The sequence below is a fragment of the Hemicordylus capensis genome, chromosome 12 (genome assembly GCF_027244095.1).
Source record: "Hemicordylus capensis ecotype Gifberg chromosome 12, rHemCap1.1.pri, whole genome shotgun sequence".
NCBI classification, from domain to species: Eukaryota; Metazoa; Chordata; class Lepidosauria; order Squamata; family Cordylidae; genus Hemicordylus; species Hemicordylus capensis.
The window spans coordinates 16,269,568-16,289,165 of NC_069668.1; the positions used below are offsets into that span (position 1 = coordinate 16,269,568).

At 54.4% G+C, this 19,598-nt stretch overlaps 1 protein-coding gene across 7 annotated transcripts in view; it reads right to left on the bottom strand.

The window, feature by feature from the left end:
• Positions 1 to 1,689: 1,689 nt before the first annotated feature.
• Positions 1,690 to 19,598, bottom strand: part of SYNRG (synergin gamma) — a 56,625-nt gene continuing 38,716 nt past the window's right edge. For 5 of the 7 annotated variants that reach the window (XM_053275614.1, XM_053275613.1, XM_053275617.1 and 2 more), the window contains 8 exons: positions 17,483 to 18,037; positions 16,330 to 16,484; positions 14,533 to 14,586; positions 13,141 to 13,237; positions 12,825 to 12,973; positions 10,247 to 10,357; positions 8,327 to 8,362; positions 1,690 to 5,749 (listed from right to left, as the gene is read on the bottom strand). In XM_053275614.1, the coding sequence (XP_053131589.1) occupies positions 5,618 to 5,749; positions 8,327 to 8,362; positions 10,247 to 10,357; positions 12,825 to 12,973; positions 13,141 to 13,237; positions 14,533 to 14,586; positions 16,330 to 16,484; positions 17,483 to 18,037 (1,289 nt within the window). In that variant the 3' untranslated portion in view covers positions 1,690 to 5,617. The remainder of the gene's footprint in view (positions 5,750 to 8,326; positions 8,363 to 10,246; positions 10,358 to 12,824; positions 12,974 to 13,140; positions 13,238 to 14,532; positions 14,587 to 16,329; positions 16,485 to 17,482; positions 18,038 to 19,598) is intronic. The other 2 variants (XM_053275615.1, XM_053275620.1) reach the window with 1 other exon arrangement.

The following is a 19,598-nucleotide window of genomic DNA, read 5'->3' on the forward strand; positions in this document are numbered from 1 at the left end:
GCTATAGAGCAGTATATAAATGTAAGTGCTGTTGCTATTGCTACCACAACCGGGCCACTTAAGGGGCCACACACACCCCACCCCACACAGGTGGCCTTGTCTGAGAGGTGCTGAAAAGGAAACGCCCCACAGCGTATAACACCCCCCCCCCACACACACACCCCTGCAGTTTTGTCTTTTTAGAAGCAGGGCCTCCAACGGCAAGTGATGGGTGTATGATTGCCCCGTCGAACAAGTCTTGCCGGAGAGGATCAGGCCCGTGGCACAGTCCTAAGGCAGGTTTACGGGGAAGCTGGGGGAGCACTAACCCCTGGAGGGGGGTGGATGTCCCTGGGGGCACTGACCGGGCGACAGCTTGCTCTCTGCTCCCACCGCCACCTCTCGGAAGGCGGTGGGGGTGGCAGGTTGTATTATACACACGGAGCGTGTGTGTGTGTGTAGATTCCATTTAGTGTGTAGTAGTAGTAGTACTGTGTAGTGTGTATTATACACACGGAGTGTGTGTGTGTGCGTGTGTAGATTCCATTTAGTGTGTAGTGTGTAGATTCCATTTAGTGTGTAGTAGTAGTAGTAGTAGTAGTAATGTGTAGTGTGTATTATACACACGGAGTGTGTGTGTGTAGATTCCATTTAGTGTGTAGTAGTAGTGTGATACACATGGAGTGTGTGTGTGTGTAGATTCCATTTAGCTAGGACGGTTAATTGCCCATTTAGCTAGGATGGTTTAGTAGTAGTGTGTAGATTCCATTTAGTGTGTAGTAGTAGTGTGTATTATACACACAGAGTGTGTGTGTGTGTGTGTGTAGATTCCATTTAGTGTGTAGTAATAGTAGTAGTGTGTATTATACACACGGAGTGTGTGTGTGTAGATTCCATTTAGTGTGTAGTAGTAGTGTGATACACATGGAGTGTGTGTGTGTGTGTGTGTAGATTCCATTTAGCTAGGATGGTTAATTGCCCATTTAGCTAGGACGGTTTAGTAGTAGTGTGTAGATTCCATTTAGTGTGTAATAGTAGTAGTGTGTAGTGTGTATTATACACACAGAGTGTGTGTGTGTGTAGATTCCATTTAGTGTATAGATTCCATTTAGCTAGGATGGTTAATTGCCCATTTAGCTGGGACGGTGTAGTAGTAGTAGTGTAGATTCCATTTAGTGTGTAGTAGTAGTGTATTATACACACGGAGTGTGTGTGTAGATTCCATTTAGTGTGTAGTAGTAGTGTAGATTCCATTTAGTGTATAGTAGTGTGTAGATTCCATTTAGTGTGTAGTAGTGTAGTGTGTAGATTCCATTTAGTGTGTAGTAGTGTAGTGTGTAGATTCCATTTAGTGTGTAGTAGTAGTGTGTATTATACACACGGAGTGTGTGTGTGTGTGTAGATTCCATTTAGTGTAGTGTGTAGATTCCATTTAGCTGGGACGGTCAATTGCCCTGGAGTGACCCAGCCTCCCTGACCTCGTCCACTCCTCTTTGAAAGCCGCGACCACTGGAGTTACTGGACTCCATACAAACCAGACCTTGGGGGGGAAAGCACTCCTGCCGGTTGCCTCTTGAATCTACTGCGGGTCGGCTTCACTAAGCGGCCCTCGTGTTCTAGCACGAGAGACGAGAGGAACTGACTAAGCGAGCGGCAGGAAAACCATCCTTCTTTAAGTTCCCGCAAAGCTTCAACGGCCAACGGCGCGGGTCCTTTTTCTGAAACCAGAGTTCTTTATTGAGCATCGGGACATTGCACAGGGGGCCAATAAGAGTGGTACGGGGTTGCGGGTTTAGGAGACCAGGTTTAAAAAGAGCCGTTTCCCTCCAGGTTTTTAAAAAGATCAGCGACACCACACCACACGATACAACAAGAGCCTAAATCACACTCCGACAGCCACAGAATCGTTTCCGAGGCAGCCGAGACACGAGGGAGAAGATCCGAGGCCTTTCAAGATGGCCGCCTCGCCCCGATGCGGCCCTTCTGAGGCCCATCTGGGGAAAGCTCCCGATTCAATAAAACGGAGGAGAAAAGACGGGTTGAAGGCAGGGGGGCAATTCCAGCTTCTTATCCTTGGAGAGCTGCATCCTTTCCCCATTGTTCAATATGCAGTTCACAGGAGCACATATCCATGGGGCAGACCCCCGTCTCATGACGCGTACATATTTACGGCACGGCTTGCTCATCGAAACCCCTCCCCAAACCCAGACATGAAAGCCAATTGCAGAGTTCTCGAGAACTCCAGTCCGGAGCCATTTGGGGAGTGCTCAGAGCCCACTGGGAACAAACAAGACTTAACTGGGACTCACTGGTCACACAGGAGGCCGGGTGGGACGTCCTCCCTTCCCACCATCCCATGTACGGCGCAGGACGTCCTTTCGAAGGAGTCCGGCCGTCTCTAGACAAGCCGCCACACTAGACGCCACCGCCATGGGCCACGGGAGGCACCTTGGAACGGCGGACAGGGCACTTGGGGTCCCGTGGGAAGGAAACAAGGAGGAGGGTTGTCCAGTTCTACTGCCAACAACAGGCGAGAGAACTTGAAATGCGGGTGGGCTAGTCAAGGCCACTGCGATGCCTCCTTGCGTCTCAAGAGGCTGGGCTGACTCGCCCCACCCTGCCAAGGCCTCTCTCTCTCTGCTCACGGCGGCTTGTGAACATGGAGGGAGTTGCTTTTCAGCGTTGGTTTCCTCCTCCCACCGTGGACACAGTCATGAGCTGGACGCTCCGGGAGACACAATATGGCTGGGTTCATGCCAAGTCAAGGAAACCAAGCAGAACGGCAGGGTTGGGGATATCAACGGCCGTTTTGAAAGAAACGGACGAAGCAGAGCCCGCCAGCCAGCTGTGTGCCCAGGGAGGGAGTGGGAAGGCAGGGCCCCACAGAGGCGCCCCACGCCACCCCACGCAGGGACACAAAAACCGCACACGCACAGACCCGCAGGGTGCCTCTTGCTTCGCCGAGGAGCAGCCCAAGGCTCCGCCCGCCACGGGGAACCCGGGCCTCCATTCCAGGGAGGAAAAGCACAAGGGAGCCGGAGACACACAGTCACCTTGGAGACGGTTTCCAAGGCCACGGGGTCCCTGGCGACCACCAGAATAATTATTGCGGAGGAGGCGGGCAAAGCGCGGAGTCCGGGAGGTCTGCCCAGGGGGTTGCCTGCTGCCGCCTCCCCCCGCCCATGGGATTATCCGTGCCACGAGAACACAAAGGAAAGTGCCTGCCGAAGAAGAGCCGAGCAGAGCTCCCTTGGGTAGACTCGTCAGGAACGCCATGCGGTCGGCTGTTTTCCCTCCTCTCTGTCCAGGGCAGGCACTCCTCAGCAAACCCGGCTCTGCACGGCACAGGCCAAGAGACCCGCTGGAGGGGCCACAGGAGGGAACCAGGGAGGGTGGCAGAGGCCAAGGGCTCTGGAGCTGACGCTCCAGCAACCTTTGGATCCCTGGTGGTCGGAGAGTGGACTGGGGCGGCGGGACCCACCGCACACCTCTCCTCCCTTGCCCAGGGGAGCCGCCCTGCACGGTGTCCGATTCAGCCAATGCAGGCGATTTCCACACTGGCTGGGTTGGGGCCTTGACAACGCATCTCCCAAAAGGAGGCCCACTGTGGCTGCACTGGAGGAAAGAAGTGGAAGGGATGCAGCTTCTCCCTGGAAGCTTCAGGGGGCGTCAGCCACACACGACCGCCCCACAGCACAGACTGGCGAGCAACAGCCCGATGCACCTGCGCTCATCAGTGGCCACCAAGGACATTCCAATCCCTCCTCCTGCTGTGGAGGGGGGGTGGGGGAGGCAAAGGGTAGCCCCGTTTTCAGTCCTCAGTTGGACCCAGTTATCACACGCTACTGGGGGGGGGCTCGTTTTCACATCCCTTTTCCACGAGGCCATTTTCTCCACCTTCGTCGAGGGGTGGATGTGTGTTGTCTGAAGGCGACTTCATGCGGCCAGAGCCGGGCCTTCGCCAGCCAGCCAAGCCCTATCGGTGCTTTGATCGGGTGTGGTAAGAATTACACACACCCAACCACGAGTTCGTCCGTTTGCTCCTCTCTCTCCTGCCTGCAGGCTGGCTCTCGTGGACCCTGGGCTGGGAGGGAGAGGAGCAAACCGAGTCCGGAAAGGAGAGACAACCTGGCCTCCTTTGCCGCCCCCACCCCTTTAGGATGAGCTACTCCTGCCTCCTTTTAAAAAAGGGGGGGGGAGATGGAAAATAAGAACTCCCCCAGTGGGTTGCAATACAAGGGGTAGAAGGGCTTGCTCAAAAAGGAAGATTCGAGATATGGGGTGTGCAACGATCTCCCCTCCCAAGCTCCCAGCCAAAGCGACAAGCACTTAACCCCACTCAGGCTGGGAAACTGGGTGGGATTCCTTGCGGTCACACGGATGTGGGGGGGAGGTGGGAGGCAAGAATAGGACATCTGAACATCTTCTCTTGCCCTGTGAGAAAAGCCACGCACGGCTGACTCCCCAGGCTACTCTAGAGGAGCCCTGCCGCTGTGCCGTGACACAGCTTGGAAACGGTACCTCCAGCCTTCTGCTCTTCCCGCGGATCTTGGCCTCAGCCAGGTACATGCCAGAGATGCCCCCATGCCCCTGACCCCCGGGGTGGTCAGGAAAACCTCCTTGCAAGGGCACTCATGCGAACAGCAGTCCAAGTGTGGCCGGACACAGCCTGGGAAAGCGGCAGTGACGGGGGTCAACCCAACTTTGGGCCAACCCGGGACAAAAGCGAGGTCACGAAGAAAAGGGTGCCGAGTTCGAACCTCGCGGGCGACTTCCCGACGAAAAGACAGTAATTTTTAAAAACCCATGCGAATAGGACATCTGGCCTCGTCACGCCCAACGAAGACGACCCGCTCAAATTTCGGTGCGGCATGGAAGCCGAACGAGAAAGGGGAAAGAGCGGCGGATCGGGTTGGATCCTCGCCCTCTCCCAGGCGCACCCCAGAGGCAAGACAGCCTCCTTACCAAAGCAACCATGGAGAGGGGGGAAAGGGGGCGGCCTTTGAGAAACGGCCTGTCAGAGGGTTTGCCGAAGAGGTCATCTTCAGGCGCAGCCGAGCTGGGAAGCCTCTGTTGGGGTCAGGCCCTCGGGAAGAAGACCTCCCGCGCTACCCTCCCGGACCGCGTCCCGCCCCACACTTTGGACACCAGACGCGGAGGTTTTTTTGTTCACACAGAGAAAGCAGGTTTCTGAGCCAGAAGGGCCACGGGTTGAAGACGCCAGCCTCACGCCACCGAGCTCTGCCCCGCCGGGAGATGCAGCCGACTGAAATGGAGAGCGCCCCACTTTTCCCTCTCGAAAGCAGGGCTGGGGAAGGGGGCTTTGGGTCTCCCCACTCCCACCTTCATGAAGGAACGCCAAGTTGCCCCGCCTGGAAGAGACCGTGCTTGTCCAAGTCTACTCAAGAGATTCCGCTTTTGCCTCCGTGCAAGACACACATACACACACACACGCCCCCGAGACAACACCCTCCAATTACGTCTGAGTCTTTCTGGCCACGTCCTTCCCGCGGAATCCGGAGGTCCGCCGTGGCTCGTCTGAAACGCAGAGTCTAGAAATATGCCGGCCCCCAGGCGAGGAGGGTTCCCGCGCCGCCGGCCTCCCCCGCCCGCCCGCCCGGATCCAGGCCCCTCCGCCTCAAAGCAGGTCCGGCAAGAGGAGTCCGGGGGGTTTGGGCTCCACACAGTTGATCCAGAAGTTGGCGCAGCTGGCGTGGTACTGATGCCCTCCGTACGCCAGCTTGAAATGGTCCGTGTCGGAATGAAAGGCCTGGGGAGAAGGGGGCGACAGAAAACAAGGCACCCGGTTAGAGAGAGGGGGGCCCTGCTCCCTCCTGGGCGTGCGCTCAGCAAGGCCACGGCCACGGCCACGGGAGGCGCAAAGCGTTTGCAAGCCAAGGCGAGCCCTGATGCCGAGCCGTGTCGGGTTGGCGTGTCGGGCTGGGGGTGAGTGTCGGGTGAGAGCCAGAGCCCGTTTCGGTTGCCACGGGGACGTCGGCAAAAATGCCCCCCCCACTCCCCACTGCAAGTTGGCTTCACACCCTGCTAACTGGGCAAAGAGGCACCTTTTTAACGTGGTGATTCTCTTTATTTAGCAGGGGGAGAGCAACTGGCCCTCTCCGTCCCCAGCACAGGACTTCCAGTGACTGTTGCTGGTGTGTGTCTTATGTTTCTTTTTAGAATGTGAGCCCTTTGGGGACAGGGAGCCATCTTATTTGTTAGTTATCTCTCTTTGTAAACCGCCCTGAGCCATTTTTGGAAGGGCGGTATAGAAATCAAATTAATAATAATAATAATAATAGCCACTTGAGCTTCTGGGAGGACATTGCTCTGCTTGGGAGGGAGACCCCAGCTGGGACCCACTGCCAAGGGGCCGGTCACCTCCTCTCCACCCCACTGGACTACAGCGAGGAGGAAAAGGAGGGTGTGCCCTGGGCGGGCCAAGAGGCCTGCGCTGCGCCCCAAGCTCCTTGAAGCCAGGGCAGGATGCCAACTCTCGAGGGCACGACCAGCGGGGCTGGGTGAGTCCCATGACTGCGCAGTGCCAGAAGGGACCTGGAAGACAGCATCCTGGCAACCCCGGCTTTCATTCTTTTTTAATCCAGAAGCGACATGTTCCTAGTCCTCAAGGCTGTAACCACAAAGCTTGCAGAGTGGGTGGGCAAGAGGAGGAGGAGGCCGCCTCATTCACAACCCCAAGTTCAACCTCAGAGTCCAACCCTTTGCAAGCCATGGGCTGCCCCGTACATGGGAACGCCATGCTGACTATTACGGAGAAACCAAACAGCCGGCTGGCGAGTGTGGACTGGCCCGTGCGTGGGTGGCCACCTGGGATCCCAACCCTGCTGGCTCCACCTGCTACGCCACATGCAGCAGTCCTCTCTCCTCCTGCCCCTAAGAGGCTGCAAGAGGCCGAGGATCACATACAGGTGAAACTCGGAAAATTAGAATATCGTGCCAAAGTCCATTAATTTCAGTCATGCAAATTAAAAGGTGAAACTGATCTATGAGGCAGACGCATTACATGCAAAGCGAGAGAAGTCCAGCCTTAATTTGTTATCATTGTGGTGATCATGGCGTACAGCTCATGAAAACCCCAAATCCACAATCCCAGAAAATTAGAATATGACATGGAACCCAGAAGACAAGGATTGTAGAATAGAACAATATCGGACCTCCGGAAAGTATACAGTGTCCTGTGCTTGATTGGCCAGCAAACTCGCCTGACCTGACCCCACAGAGAATCTATGGGGCATTGCCAAGAGAAGGATGAGAGACATGAGAGCAAACAATGCAGAAGAGCTGAAGGCCGCTAAGGAAGCATCCTGGTCTTCCATAACACCTCCTCAGTGCCACAGGCTGAGAGCATCCATGCCACGCCGCATGGAGGCAGGAATTGCTGCCAAAGGGGCCCCAACCAAGGACTGAATACATATGCATGCTTATACTTTTCAGAGGTCCGATACTGTTCGATTCTACAATCCTCGTCTTCTTGGTTCCATGTCATATTCTGATTTTCTGGGATTGTGGATTTGGGGTTTTCACGAGCTGTACGCCATGATCATCACAATGATAACAAATTAAGGCTGGACTTCTCTCGCTTTGCATGTAATGCGTCTGTCTCATAGATCAGTTTCACCTTTTAATTTGCATGACTGAAATTAATGGACTTTGGCACGATATTCTACTTTTCCGAGTTTCACCTGTACTTTCTAGGCATGCTCAGTCTTGTGTAAGGACACCAGAAGTCAATCCCAACCATTCTCTGCTCCGCAGAACGCCGTTAAAACCAGAAAACAAGGGCATCTCTTTCTTCAGAGAGACCCCCACCTCCAAAGCCCACCCCTAGCCCACCACACAGAGCAGGGGGGTCCTCAAACGTGGGTCCCCGCAGGTCGTGGTCTTTGGCCGCGGGGGCTGGCTGGGGATGAGGAGAGCGGAGGCCCAGCGGTATCTGGGGGGCCACGTTGGAAAACACACACACACACACACGGCTTTAGAGCCTTCACACCCAACACAGATGGATGCAGAGGAGCCCTGATGTAGCAGACGTGCAAGAGCGGACATTCGGAGATGAGGAGGACGACAACTCTCCCAAACACAACACCACACGCACACACCAGCACAAAAGAGCCAAGCGTCTGGCAAGGCAGAGGGGGGCATGCCCACGAGACAAGGGGGGGGGGGGAACCACACCAGCACACGGTCAGTGGGTTAAATCGAAAGGTTAGAGGGAGCCACGGAGGCTGGGGACTGGGGCAATGGGGGAACGAGTGCAATGGCCACCGCTACCGTCGGCCCCACGTTGGGAAAAGAAAGCAGAGAGAGGCGGGTAGGGGGTCCGTACTTCTCTCGGGCGCTCCTCGGCGGGCTTCTCTTCTTTCTGAAACAATGCCGAAACCGAGAAGGTCAACACCCCCGAGCGGACGGGCCCCGAAAGACGCTCTGGGCCGCTCTCTGCCGCCCCAGTCCCGAGCGCCGCCTCCTCCCGCCTGGCCGCCCGGCGGGCAAGCCCGGGCCAGCTCGAGACCCACGCAAGGCCCTTGGGGTGGGGAAGCCTCCGAGACACTGTCCGGCTCCGCAGCAGCAGAGACTCACAACCGGGGAGGGGGAAGGAACGGCCTCCACCAAGCAGGACCTGCCTGCGTTGAGCAACACCGGCAGCAATGCCAGACGGTGTGCCTGGGGGCTGGGCGTGCCGGGACAGCCCCACGGCAGCAGGGGCGCTCGTCACAAGCAGCTCTAGGGGGAGCCGGAGGCAGGGGGAATTTCGCACCGGGTTCTTCACCTCTTAGGAGGGCGTGGGAGGCTGCCGTCCTTCTCCGGGCCCTTTTGCGGGGGGTTCGGGGAACTTGCCAGGGGCCGCCGGGGCTAGGGAGCCGGGCTCTGCTGCCCCCTGGTGGGGAGTCAAGCAGGGCTGCAGCTCAAAGGGGGTTCCCCGGGGGATGCCCTGTCCTCCCAACGCTCCACCCCCACCCCGCCAAGACCCGGCACGAGGAGAGGAACAGAGGAAGCTGCCATCTACTGAGTCAGACCCTTGGTCCATCTCGCTCAGTATTGTCTTCACAGACTGGCAGCAGCTTCTCCCAGGTGGCAGGCAGGAGTCTCTCTCCCAGCCCTATCTTGTTGGAGATGCTGCCAGGGAGGGAACTGGGAACCTTCAGCTCTTCCCAGAACGGCTCCATCCCCTGAGGGGGAATCTCTTCCAGGGCTGCTCACACTTCTAGTCTCCCTTTCATATGCAACCGGGGGGACCCTGCTTAGCTAAGGGGACAAGTCATGCTTGCGACCACAAGACCAGCTTTCCTCTCCTAAAAAGATCTCAAGTACAGAGCCAGGCAAGAAACAGAGGAAGCTGCCATCTACTGAGTCAGACCCTTGGTCCACCTAGCTCAGTATTGTCTTCACAGACTGGCAGTGGCATCTCCAAGGTGGCAGGCAGGAGTCTCTCTCCCAGCCCTATCTCGTTGGAGATGCTGCCAGGGAGGGAACTGGGGACCTTCTGCTCTTCCCAGAGTGGTGGCTCCATCCACTGAGGGGGAATCTCTTCCGGTGCTGACACTTCTAGTCTCCCTTTCATATGCAACCAGGGTGGACCCTGCTTAGCTAAGGGGACAGGTCATGCTTGCGACCACAAGACCAGCTCCACACTTTTATCCTTCTCCTCCTATAAGGATCCACACTTATAGGTCAGGCCTGGGCCTCCCCTGGACTGCCGTCATCAGGCACGTAGCTTCCCCCCCCTACATTTCGGATGCACCACGCTTTTTATTCAGCAGTTGCCTCTGGGCTTCCCAGGGGCCCCTAGTGGGCTGGACGGGCCTCCTTGGGCCTGATCCTGCAGGGATGCTCTTACAGGGGGATTCGCGGCTCGCCCCTCAAGGGCAACCCCACAACGGCCCACGAAAAGGTCCCACAACGGCAAGTCCCCCTCCCTGCCAGGATTGTGGGGTCCCTGGGGGCCTGGCAGCAATCCCCGGCCCCCCCGTGGCTGGCTCTCTGGGCTGCCCAGGTCCAGCAGCAAGGCGGGCACCTGTACCCCAGTCGGGGGCCGTGGGGAGCAAGCCTTGCCCGGTCTGCTGGGGGGCAGAAGGAGCTCAGGCCTGCCTACTTGGCCACTTTGATCAACTCAAGTCAGGGGTCTGACCCCCGGGGGGGGGGCTGTTAAAATTAAGGACATTAATGGGAGTCAATGCAGCCAGCACAGCCAATGCAAACACAGCCAATGCAAAGGGGGCGGGGAGGGGAAGAGTCCTTTTCTACTTACTTTGCTTCTCGAATCGACATTTAAGAGACACACCCCGCAAGCCAGTTCTTGGGCATTTTTGATGCCTGGGCGAAGCAGGCAGGAGGAGAAATCCAGGGAGTTCTCATCTGGCTGCAGAAACAAGGGCAGAAAAAAACAGAGTCATTTCTCTCTCTCTCTCTCTCTCTCTCTCTCTCTTTAATAGCCTTTTCTTATACTCTAAGACCAAACCTATAATAAATACAACTAAATTCCCGTTATCCACGGCGTGGCTGAAAAAAGAAACTCCGGATTATGATGAACCCATCCAACCAGAATTGTAATAGAAACAAGGGCAGATTTGCATGCCAGGTTAGAGAAAACCATGAATAAGGGTCGTGAATAACTGTCAATAAATTGATCATTCCAAAAAGATATCGTGCAAAAGTCCCTTAATTTCAGTCATGCAAATTAAAAGGTGAAACTGATCTATGAGAGAGACGCATTACATGCAAAGCGAGAGAAGTCCAGCCTTAATTGGTTATCATTGTGATGATCATGGCGTTCAGCTCATGAGAACCCCAAATCCACAATCCCAGAAAATGAGAATATTACATGGAACCAAGAAGACAAGGATTGAAGAATCGAACAATATCGGACCTCCGAAAAGTAGACAGTGTACTGTGCTTGACTGGCCAGCAAACTCGCCTGACCTGGCCCCACAGAGAATCTATGGGGCATTGCCGAGAGAAGGATGAGAGACATGAGACCAAACAATGCAGAAGAGCTGAAGGCCGCTAAGGAAGCATCCTGGTCTTCCATAACACCTCCTCAGTGCCACAGGCTGAGAGCATCCATGCCACGCCGCACGGAGGCAGTCATTGCTGCCAAAGGGGCCCCAACCAAGGACTGAATACAGAGGCATGCTTCTACTTTTCAGAGGTCCGATATTGTTCTCTTCTACCATCCTTGTCTTCTTGGTTCCATGCAATAGTCTAATTTTCCGAGTTTCACCTGTATGATTATCGCATCCAACCTTAATTATAATAGAAACAATGGCAGATTTGCATGCCAGGTTAGAGAAAACCATGAATAAGGGCTGACACCGTCACTAAATTGATCATTCCAAAAAGATGCAAAAAGTGACCCTTCCGTAATGAAACAGGAGTCATATCGCCGGCCAGCGTTTTCTCTCATGCGTGCACACGTGTGTGCACTTCCCCTAGTTTTAGATCCCACTCAGGTTGAATCAGAATGGCCCCATTCTGTGCACACACACACTGCCTTGGCGCTGCTGCCCAGAACAAAGTTCATTCTTCACACAGATGGGGGGAAAAAACCAGAACCCTGTCTCTGGCTGTCTCTAGCTCTTCTATAAGCAGCCAGTTTCTTCATCAGAGCTATAACCCATATCCTTAGAAAGAAAGAAAGAAAGAAAGAAAGAAAGAAAGAAAGAAAGAAAGAAAGAAAGAAAGAAAGAAAATATATAAGAACACCATGAGACAAAAGAGCTTTTAAATTCTTTCCCCAAAATGCTGCGATCGAGATTTCCACAGAAAAAACCCCGGTTATTTTTCACCAGGCGTCTCTGCCCACGATACCTGTTGTGGTGATAGCTCCTAGCTCAGACAAGGACCCAACCATGGGAGGCCCCTTTCTAACAGACTGCTCAGTTTCGGCCCTCCTGCAGCTGTTGGCCTACAACTCCCATAATCCCTGGCGACTGGCCACTGTGGCTGGGGATTGTGGGAGTTGTAGTCCAAAAACAGCTGGCGGGCGGACGCTAGGTGGGGCAAGGAGTCTATTCACACACACACACACAAACATATGCTGTGAAATACACAATTACAAAGAAATGGCCTGTGTTCTAGACCCCAAAGAGTAGAGCTGAAGGCAAATTGTACCCATAGTCCTTTAACATGTGAATATATAGTTCTTCCAGATCTTTTCTTTTCTTTTGCTGGTTCTTATTCAGGTGGTAGCTCCAAAAGTTACTCAAAAACCTTCCAGAACTGTATCCTCGCAAGTTCTGTTTCTAATGGTAGCTTTTTACAAATGTTGCTCCTTCTGATAGATGCTCCTTGTCCAAGTAATACCCAACAGGTCTCCTAGGTAATTTTTACCTGCTTCCTCCTGCTGGAGCAGGCCTTCATCGGGAGAAGTGAGCTGAATACACAATAATACAGGTAGCATTTTAACAAGAAAATACCTTCAACAAATTGTATTTTCTCAAAGGGTACCGTATTTTACGGACTATAAGACGCTACGGACTATAAGACGCACCTTAATTTTAATCCAGTTTTTCAGAGTTTTAACATATTAAACTGTTAAAACATATAAGACGCTCCTGAATTTTGGCGGATATTTTTCGAGGAAAAAAGTGAGTCTTATAGTCCATAAAATACGGTAGTTAAAAAAGATATACATAAACTGGAAACACAATGTGTGTGAATAGACTCCTAGACACGGTATATATACTTTCCAGTAGATGTTTTGTGCTTTGGTCCGTGTATCCTCCTTGTTTTCGCTAAGTGGGGCAAGGCTTGGCCTAGACAGTTTGAGCTGCCGGGGCGATTCTCTCTCTCGCGGGAGGGATCCTGGCCCCAAACGGCTCGCTCACCGTCAGCGCAGCCAGCGACATAAAGCCGATCAGGTTGTTCCACGTCTTGTCGATGTCCTTCAGCAGCCGCTGGAGCGCCTCGCTGCAGATCGCCGTGGCTTTGATGCCCAGCTCCACGCGCTTCGCGACTCTGTACACCTCGACGACGCCTGCGGGGGGGTTCAGAGAGGAGCGCGGGGGGTCAGTGGGGCCGGCCCGTGAAGCCCGGGGCCGGCAGGCTGGGGGCAGAGGGCCGTCCCGAGCCGAGCTCTGCAGCCAGTTCCCACCTCCTGCCAACCTCCTCCTGTGAATGAGAGGCAGCCGCCGGAAGCCGTACCGAGCAAATATTCCATGCCTTGTGCCGACTGGATCACTTCGGTGCACACCGAGGAGCTGCTGATCCCGTTCAGGGTGTCGTTGGCCTTCCGGATCACCTAACCGAAGAGAGGCATCGGTTGATCGGCCGGCCGCCGCCGCCTTTCCCCCACCGAACTCAAGGCGGCGTGCCCAGGGTCCCCGGGGGTGTCTCTCCCAGACGGTGTCCCCTCGAACAGGGATTCCCAGAGGTTGCGGACTACAACTCCCAGAATCCCCAGCTGCAATGGCTTTCGCTTGAGGATCATGGGAGTGGTAGTCAACCTCTGGGAATCCCTGTTAAGAGAGAACACTGCCCCGCTAGACCCAGCTTCATGACTTGGTCCAAGACAGCATTTTTTTACGCTCCTCGTCTAACAAGGTCGCCAACTTTTTCTGACTTGGTCCAAGACAGCATTTTTTTACGCTCCTCCTGCTAAGAAGGTCGCCAACTTTTTCTCTCGAGACCAAAGGCAGGCGTTTTAACAGTGGCCACAGCGGACTCTTCACCACTGGGGCGGCTCCGGCTTCTCACACCAACCAAGCCGACCCATCCTTAATTAACTCCTGCTCACTGGGCCAAGAGGCACCTTTTAACATGGTGGTTCTCTGTATTGAGCAGGGGGAGAGCAACTGGCCCTATCCGCCCCCAGGCACAACATCCCTCCCGTGACTGTGGCTGGTGTCTATCGTACGGTTCTTTTTAGACTGGAAGCCCTTTGGGGACAGGGAGCCATATATATATGGCTCAGGGCGGTTTACACAGCCAAAAATGGCTCAGGGCGGTTTACACAGACGAATAATACATACATATATAAATATATAAATAAAAATAAAAATAAAAAAATATATATATGTGTGTGTGTGTGTGTGTGTGTGTGTGTATTATTCGTCTGTGTAAACCGCCCTGAGCCATTTTTGGAAGGGTGGTATAGAAATCAATCAATCAATCAATCAATCAATCAATCAATCAATCAATCAATGTCAATCAATCCTCACTCCCTTTCTCATGCTGCCTGCCACCTTTTGCTTAAAGCAACACACTCTGTGTGTGTTTACATGCCCGACAGACATGTTAAGAGCAGCAGCACAACCGCTTGGGGGACATTTGCGTTTTCGGCACATCACAGGGTACTGGCACCACTTTTCGAAAAAGTGAAACTTGCCAACAAGCTGCAGCATTTGTGATTTTTTTTTTGAGGAGCTTTGCCTCAGGAGATAAAAAGGGATCTTTGAGCTGAATTGAGGGAGGGAACTCCCCAAGCTGTGAATGCCACGTCGGCCTCTGAACACGCCCCGTCTCCAAACGGGCAGCACCCAACAGACCCACGGAGGGCACCTTGTTATTTGGGGCAGCAGGTGAGAACACACTTACTTGGAGGGCGCTTTCCAAACACCGCTGCCATTCGTAGGCGTACCTCTCACTTTCCTGAGCGGGAAAGAAAAAAACAGAGCATTTTTGCAGGGGGCCAGAGAGGAAAAAAGCAAACTGGCTGCTCGGCGCGGCTGTTGGACCAAGTGACGTATTTCCTCACACCAAGGCAGCGAAAAGCAAGGACGGCTCCCAGGAAGGGGCAAAGGGCACTCACTGGCCGCCCTTGTGAAGACGCTGGAGAGCAACACAGATGATGCTCTCTGGCCCCCGCAGGGTCGGCGTGCGGACGGAGGGATGGGGAGGCCAGCGAGGGATCCAAGGAGCAGGCCTGCCCCACCCTCCCGCACACTGACATTGAAGGAGGGATCTACGCCCCCAGGGAAATCAAGGAGGTCGAGTCATCCCGGGACTTCACCACTTCCGAATGGGGGGGACCAGTGGAAGTGGTTTGGTTTTGCTTTGTTTTAATTCATGCTAATTGCAGAAAAGCATAATAATAATAATAATAATAATAATAATAATAATAATAATAATAGATTGCACAGACTGACTACAAACAAAGGCATGACAAGGTAGCAGGGATGATACACTGGAACATCTGCAAAAAAGACAAGCTACCTGTAGCCAAGAATTGGTGGGACCATCAAATTGAAAAAGTTGAAGAAAATGAAGATGTAACAATATTATGGGACTTCCGACTACAAACAGACAAACATCTGCCTCACAATACACCAGATATCACTGTAGCCGAGAAGAAAGAAAAACAAGTGAAAATAATCGACACAGCAATACCAGGGGATAGCAGAATAGAAGAAAAAGAAATAGAAAAAAAAATCACCAAATACAAAGATCTACAAATGGAAATTGAAAGGCGGTGGCAGAAAAAGACCCAAATAATCCCAGTGGTCATTGGCAGTCCCAAAAGACCTTGAAGAGCACCTCAACACCATCAGGGCCACAGAAATCACCATCAGCCAATTACAAAAAGCAGCTTTACTGGGAACAGCCTATATTCTGCAACGATATCATATCTATAATAATAACAGCAACAACACTGATAATAAAATCCAGCCATCCCAGGTCCTTGGGAAGGACTCGATGTCTGGATAAAACAAACCAGTCAATAACACCTGTCTGACTGTGTAAACAAGAAATTAATAATAATATTAATAATAATAACAACAACAACAACAACAACAATTCGATTTCTATACCGCCCTTCCAAAAATGGCTCAGGGCGGTTTACAAAGAGAAATAACAAATAAGATGGCTCTTATACATAACACTTAAAATATACATAACAGTTACAATGCAAATCGTTCCAAAATCTCAGACCAAATCCCCTCATACTTAGAAAAACAGGATCTAGGCTTGGAAAAAGAAACGTTCGTGGGCTGCTAGAGTAAGTAAACCAAAGAACCATTTTTCAATACCTGGAGGATATTTACATTTCCCATTTTGTGGAATAATGCGTTTGGCCACCAGAAAGGCCCTAGCAAGCCATTTCCGCTGGTTCGGGGTTATTCCTTCTCCATCAGAAGACAATCCCAATAAAACGGAAACAGGATCTACCCCTGCTAACTGGGCAAAGAGCACCTTTTAACGTGGTGATTCTCTTCTGTTTAGCAAGGGGAGACGAATGGCCCTATCCGTCCCCAGCACAGAATCCCTCCGGTGACTGTTGCTGGTGTCTATCTTAGGTTTCTTTTTAGATTGTGAGTCCTTTGGGGACAGGGAGCCCTCTTATTTATTGGTTATTTCTCTGCGTAAACCGCCCTGAGTTGGACTCGCACTCACCTCGACCTCCCCGGTCAGGTCCTTGTATTTGTCTCGGATGACAGGCAGAGCGGGCTTCTCGCTGAGCGTGTTGGAGCGATCTCGGAAAGGCTGCTCCAGGGACGAGGAGTGGATGATCTCCCTGTCCCCCAGACTCAAGCTCCTTTTGTGGGATCCTGGAAGGAAAGGGAAAGGCAGGCGTTAGAGGAGTCGGGGCCCTGGGTGCGCCCCGAATCCACAAGGCCACAAAAGAGACACGCAGCAGCACTGCACAGGGAGACCCGTTCCAGCCTCCTCAGAAGCAAAGTCTCTGTTTTCATGGAGGTGGCCAGACTTTGCCCTCCTGCCTGTGAAAAGGGGCACGGAAGCAAGTGGCCCAGCCCCACAAGACACTGTCAGATCTTCCCGGCAGGGGATGGAGCTGCTCTGGGAAGAGCATCTCGGTTCCCAGTTCCCTCCCTGGCAGCATCTCCAACGAGATAGGGCTGGCAGAGAGACTCCTGCCTGCAACCTGGGAGAAGCCGCTGCCAGTCTGTGAAGACAACACTGAGCTAGACAGACCAAGGGTCTGACTCAGTATATGGCAGGTTCCTATGTCAGGTTTTCATTCTGGGCCCCAGCAGACGCTGAGCCAGTGGGGGCAACAGGTCTCTGCAGACCTCTCCAGCCGAGAGGAGAGAGGGCTGGGCTCAGTGGATCGATGGAGGCGGAGGCAGCATCAGAGGGCCCTGCTCCCTGTCTGGGTGAACACACTCTTAGGGGGTCAACTTTCTAAAAACAATTAATCTGACTGAACACACGCTGGAGCCCACACACTCCTCTCTCTCTCTCACTCAGGCACATGCTGGAGCCCACACACTCCTCTCTCTCTCTCTTTCTCTCTCAGACACACGCTGGAGCCCACACACTCCTCTCTCTCTCTCACTCAGACACACGCTGGAGCCCACACACTCCTCTCTCTCTCTCTTTCTCTCTCTCACTCAGACACATGCTGGAGCCCACACACTCCTCTCTCTCTCTCACTCAGACACACTCTAACTTGACCGAACAAGGCTGAACTGGGGGGCTGCCCGACTTGACCCCTGGAAGCCCTCACGGCATCTTTCCTCCGCCAGCCGGACTCCCCCCCCCAGCCCCAGATGGGCAGCTGCCAGCCAAAGGGGCAGTGGCTCACCCTGAACCGAGAGGTCGAAGGTGGCGATCTCGCTCTTGATCATTTCCTCGCTAGACTTCACTTTTCCTTGGGAGTTCGCCAGCAGGAAGTCAAACTTGCTGATCTTTGGCTTCTCGCTCTGGAATTCTCCGAAGTCGTCGGTGCCTTCTCTGGCCGCTTCCAAGGAGAAGGCGGCCGAGACGGCTTCTGGGCCGATGGCGCCCTTGGCCGGCGCTTCCGCCGACGGCCGGGCAAACGCCCCGAAGTCTTCGGCGTCTTGCGGTTCAGAATCCTGGAAGCGAGCAAAGGGCGGGAACGTCGCGTCCCGGAAAGCCCCCTCACCGGCAAAGGTAGTCACTTTGGAAAGAGTGGTCATGGTGACGTTCTCCGAGCTGCCGAAGAAAGTCTCTTTCTTCTGGAGGACGGAGGTGGCCAAGGAGGGCCCGCTTCCCGGGGGCAGGGGGCAGGGGGAGGCGGAGGCCTGCTTGGCCTGGCCGGCGTCCTCTCTGTCAGACCAGTCGTAGCTGGGGAAGCTGCCGCAGCTCCCGAAGGGGGCACACTTGAAGTCGTCCAGATCTGGAAAGGGGAACAGAGCCCAGCAGTTAAGAGACGCGAGGGCCAACGTGACCCGCCGGGAGGAGATGGCCCTCCTTTCCTGGCCCACGAGGCCCATCGAGAGCAGCCGCCGTTCCCACCGATGTCGCTGAACTCCAACTTCCATCATGCCCAGTCACAGCTCATTGTGGCCGAGGAGGGGTGGGGGAGTTGTGGTGCAGCCACATCGGGAGGACCACAGGTCGGGAACCCCAGAGCTGGAGGGTCTCGAGCATCAGCCTGGAGGTGGGCACCCAGGGCCTGCTCCTTCTGCCCTCCACCATCAAAAGGGTGTGTATGTGTGTGGGGTGTGTGTGTGTGTGTGAACCAAGTCCAGGACCTCCACTGTGGTGGCACAGAGACCCCCACACGCCTCCACCTCCACTAGCCTTTCAGCAGGCAACCCGGTAGCCCTAGCAGCGCACGGAGGTCTCCTTAGGAGGTGGGCTGCAGGGAGGAGAGGAGCCATCTTGGCTGTGGGCACCTCACTTCTGGAAATCGCTCTCCCCCCCAGGAAGGCCTGCCTGGCACCGTCAGGGCCTCCTGGAAACCTTCAGGGCCTCCTGGAAACCACTCTCCCCCCGGGAAGGCCCGCCTGGCACCTTCAGGGCTGCTGCTGCTCAACGCCGGCCGTCCCGCGGAGGGCCGACGACTCCCCCAGTCCCTGGCCACTGTGGCTGGTGATTAGGGGAGTTGGGCTCCCAAAACAGACGGGAAGTTGAGCAGGCCTGCTGCAGACTCCGGCCTCTTTTCATTGTGTGTGTGTGTGTGTGTGTGTTTTTAAACAGAAGAGCAGCTTAAAAAGTCTTGTAAAAAAAGACACGCAGAGGGCACTCTGGCCGGGCGCTTCCTTGGGCTGCCCCAACCACGCAGTCAGGGGTCATGGGGGAGCTTGCACGGAATCCTTTACCGCCCTGAATCCCTTCTCCACCGCCCGCCCCCCGCCGCCTCCTCTGCAAGGGCAGAGATCCTCTTCCCCCCCCTCGAAAGCAGAGCCACACTCTCAAACACAGGGGCCCCTGGAAAGGCATCCGGCCGTCTAGCCTCAGCCACGCCCCTGCGGGTGGGTCTAGGGGTCTGTCGTGCACCGCAGCGTCGTGACGCTGATTTAAGGCCACATCTATGTGGCAAGCAAGAGGTTCCACAGGCAGGGCCGCCGTCTTTGCCCAAGTCCCTCTTCTGCATCCCCCCACTTGGGACAAAGCGTCCAAGCCAGCCTTTCGTGGCTCACGTGCAAAGACAGGATGGGGAACAACCTGCCAGGGGTGAGTTAAACCAGACGGCCGCAAACGTGGTCCCCAGAGGACATTGGACTACAACGCCCATCGTCCCCCGCCAGAATGACCCACGCTGGAGCACCCCTGCTGTCCTCAACTGCTCAGCAAACAGCCAGCCCCCCCAAGGTACTGGGGTGATTGCCAGGCTTTTCGATTCATTTATTGTTATCATTCCTTTTAAAGTCGAGGCAGCATTTCTGGCGCCTGGGCTGGACGCAAGCACTGCAAACAGTCTTCTGGGTGGGTGGGTGGGTGGGGGCACGGCT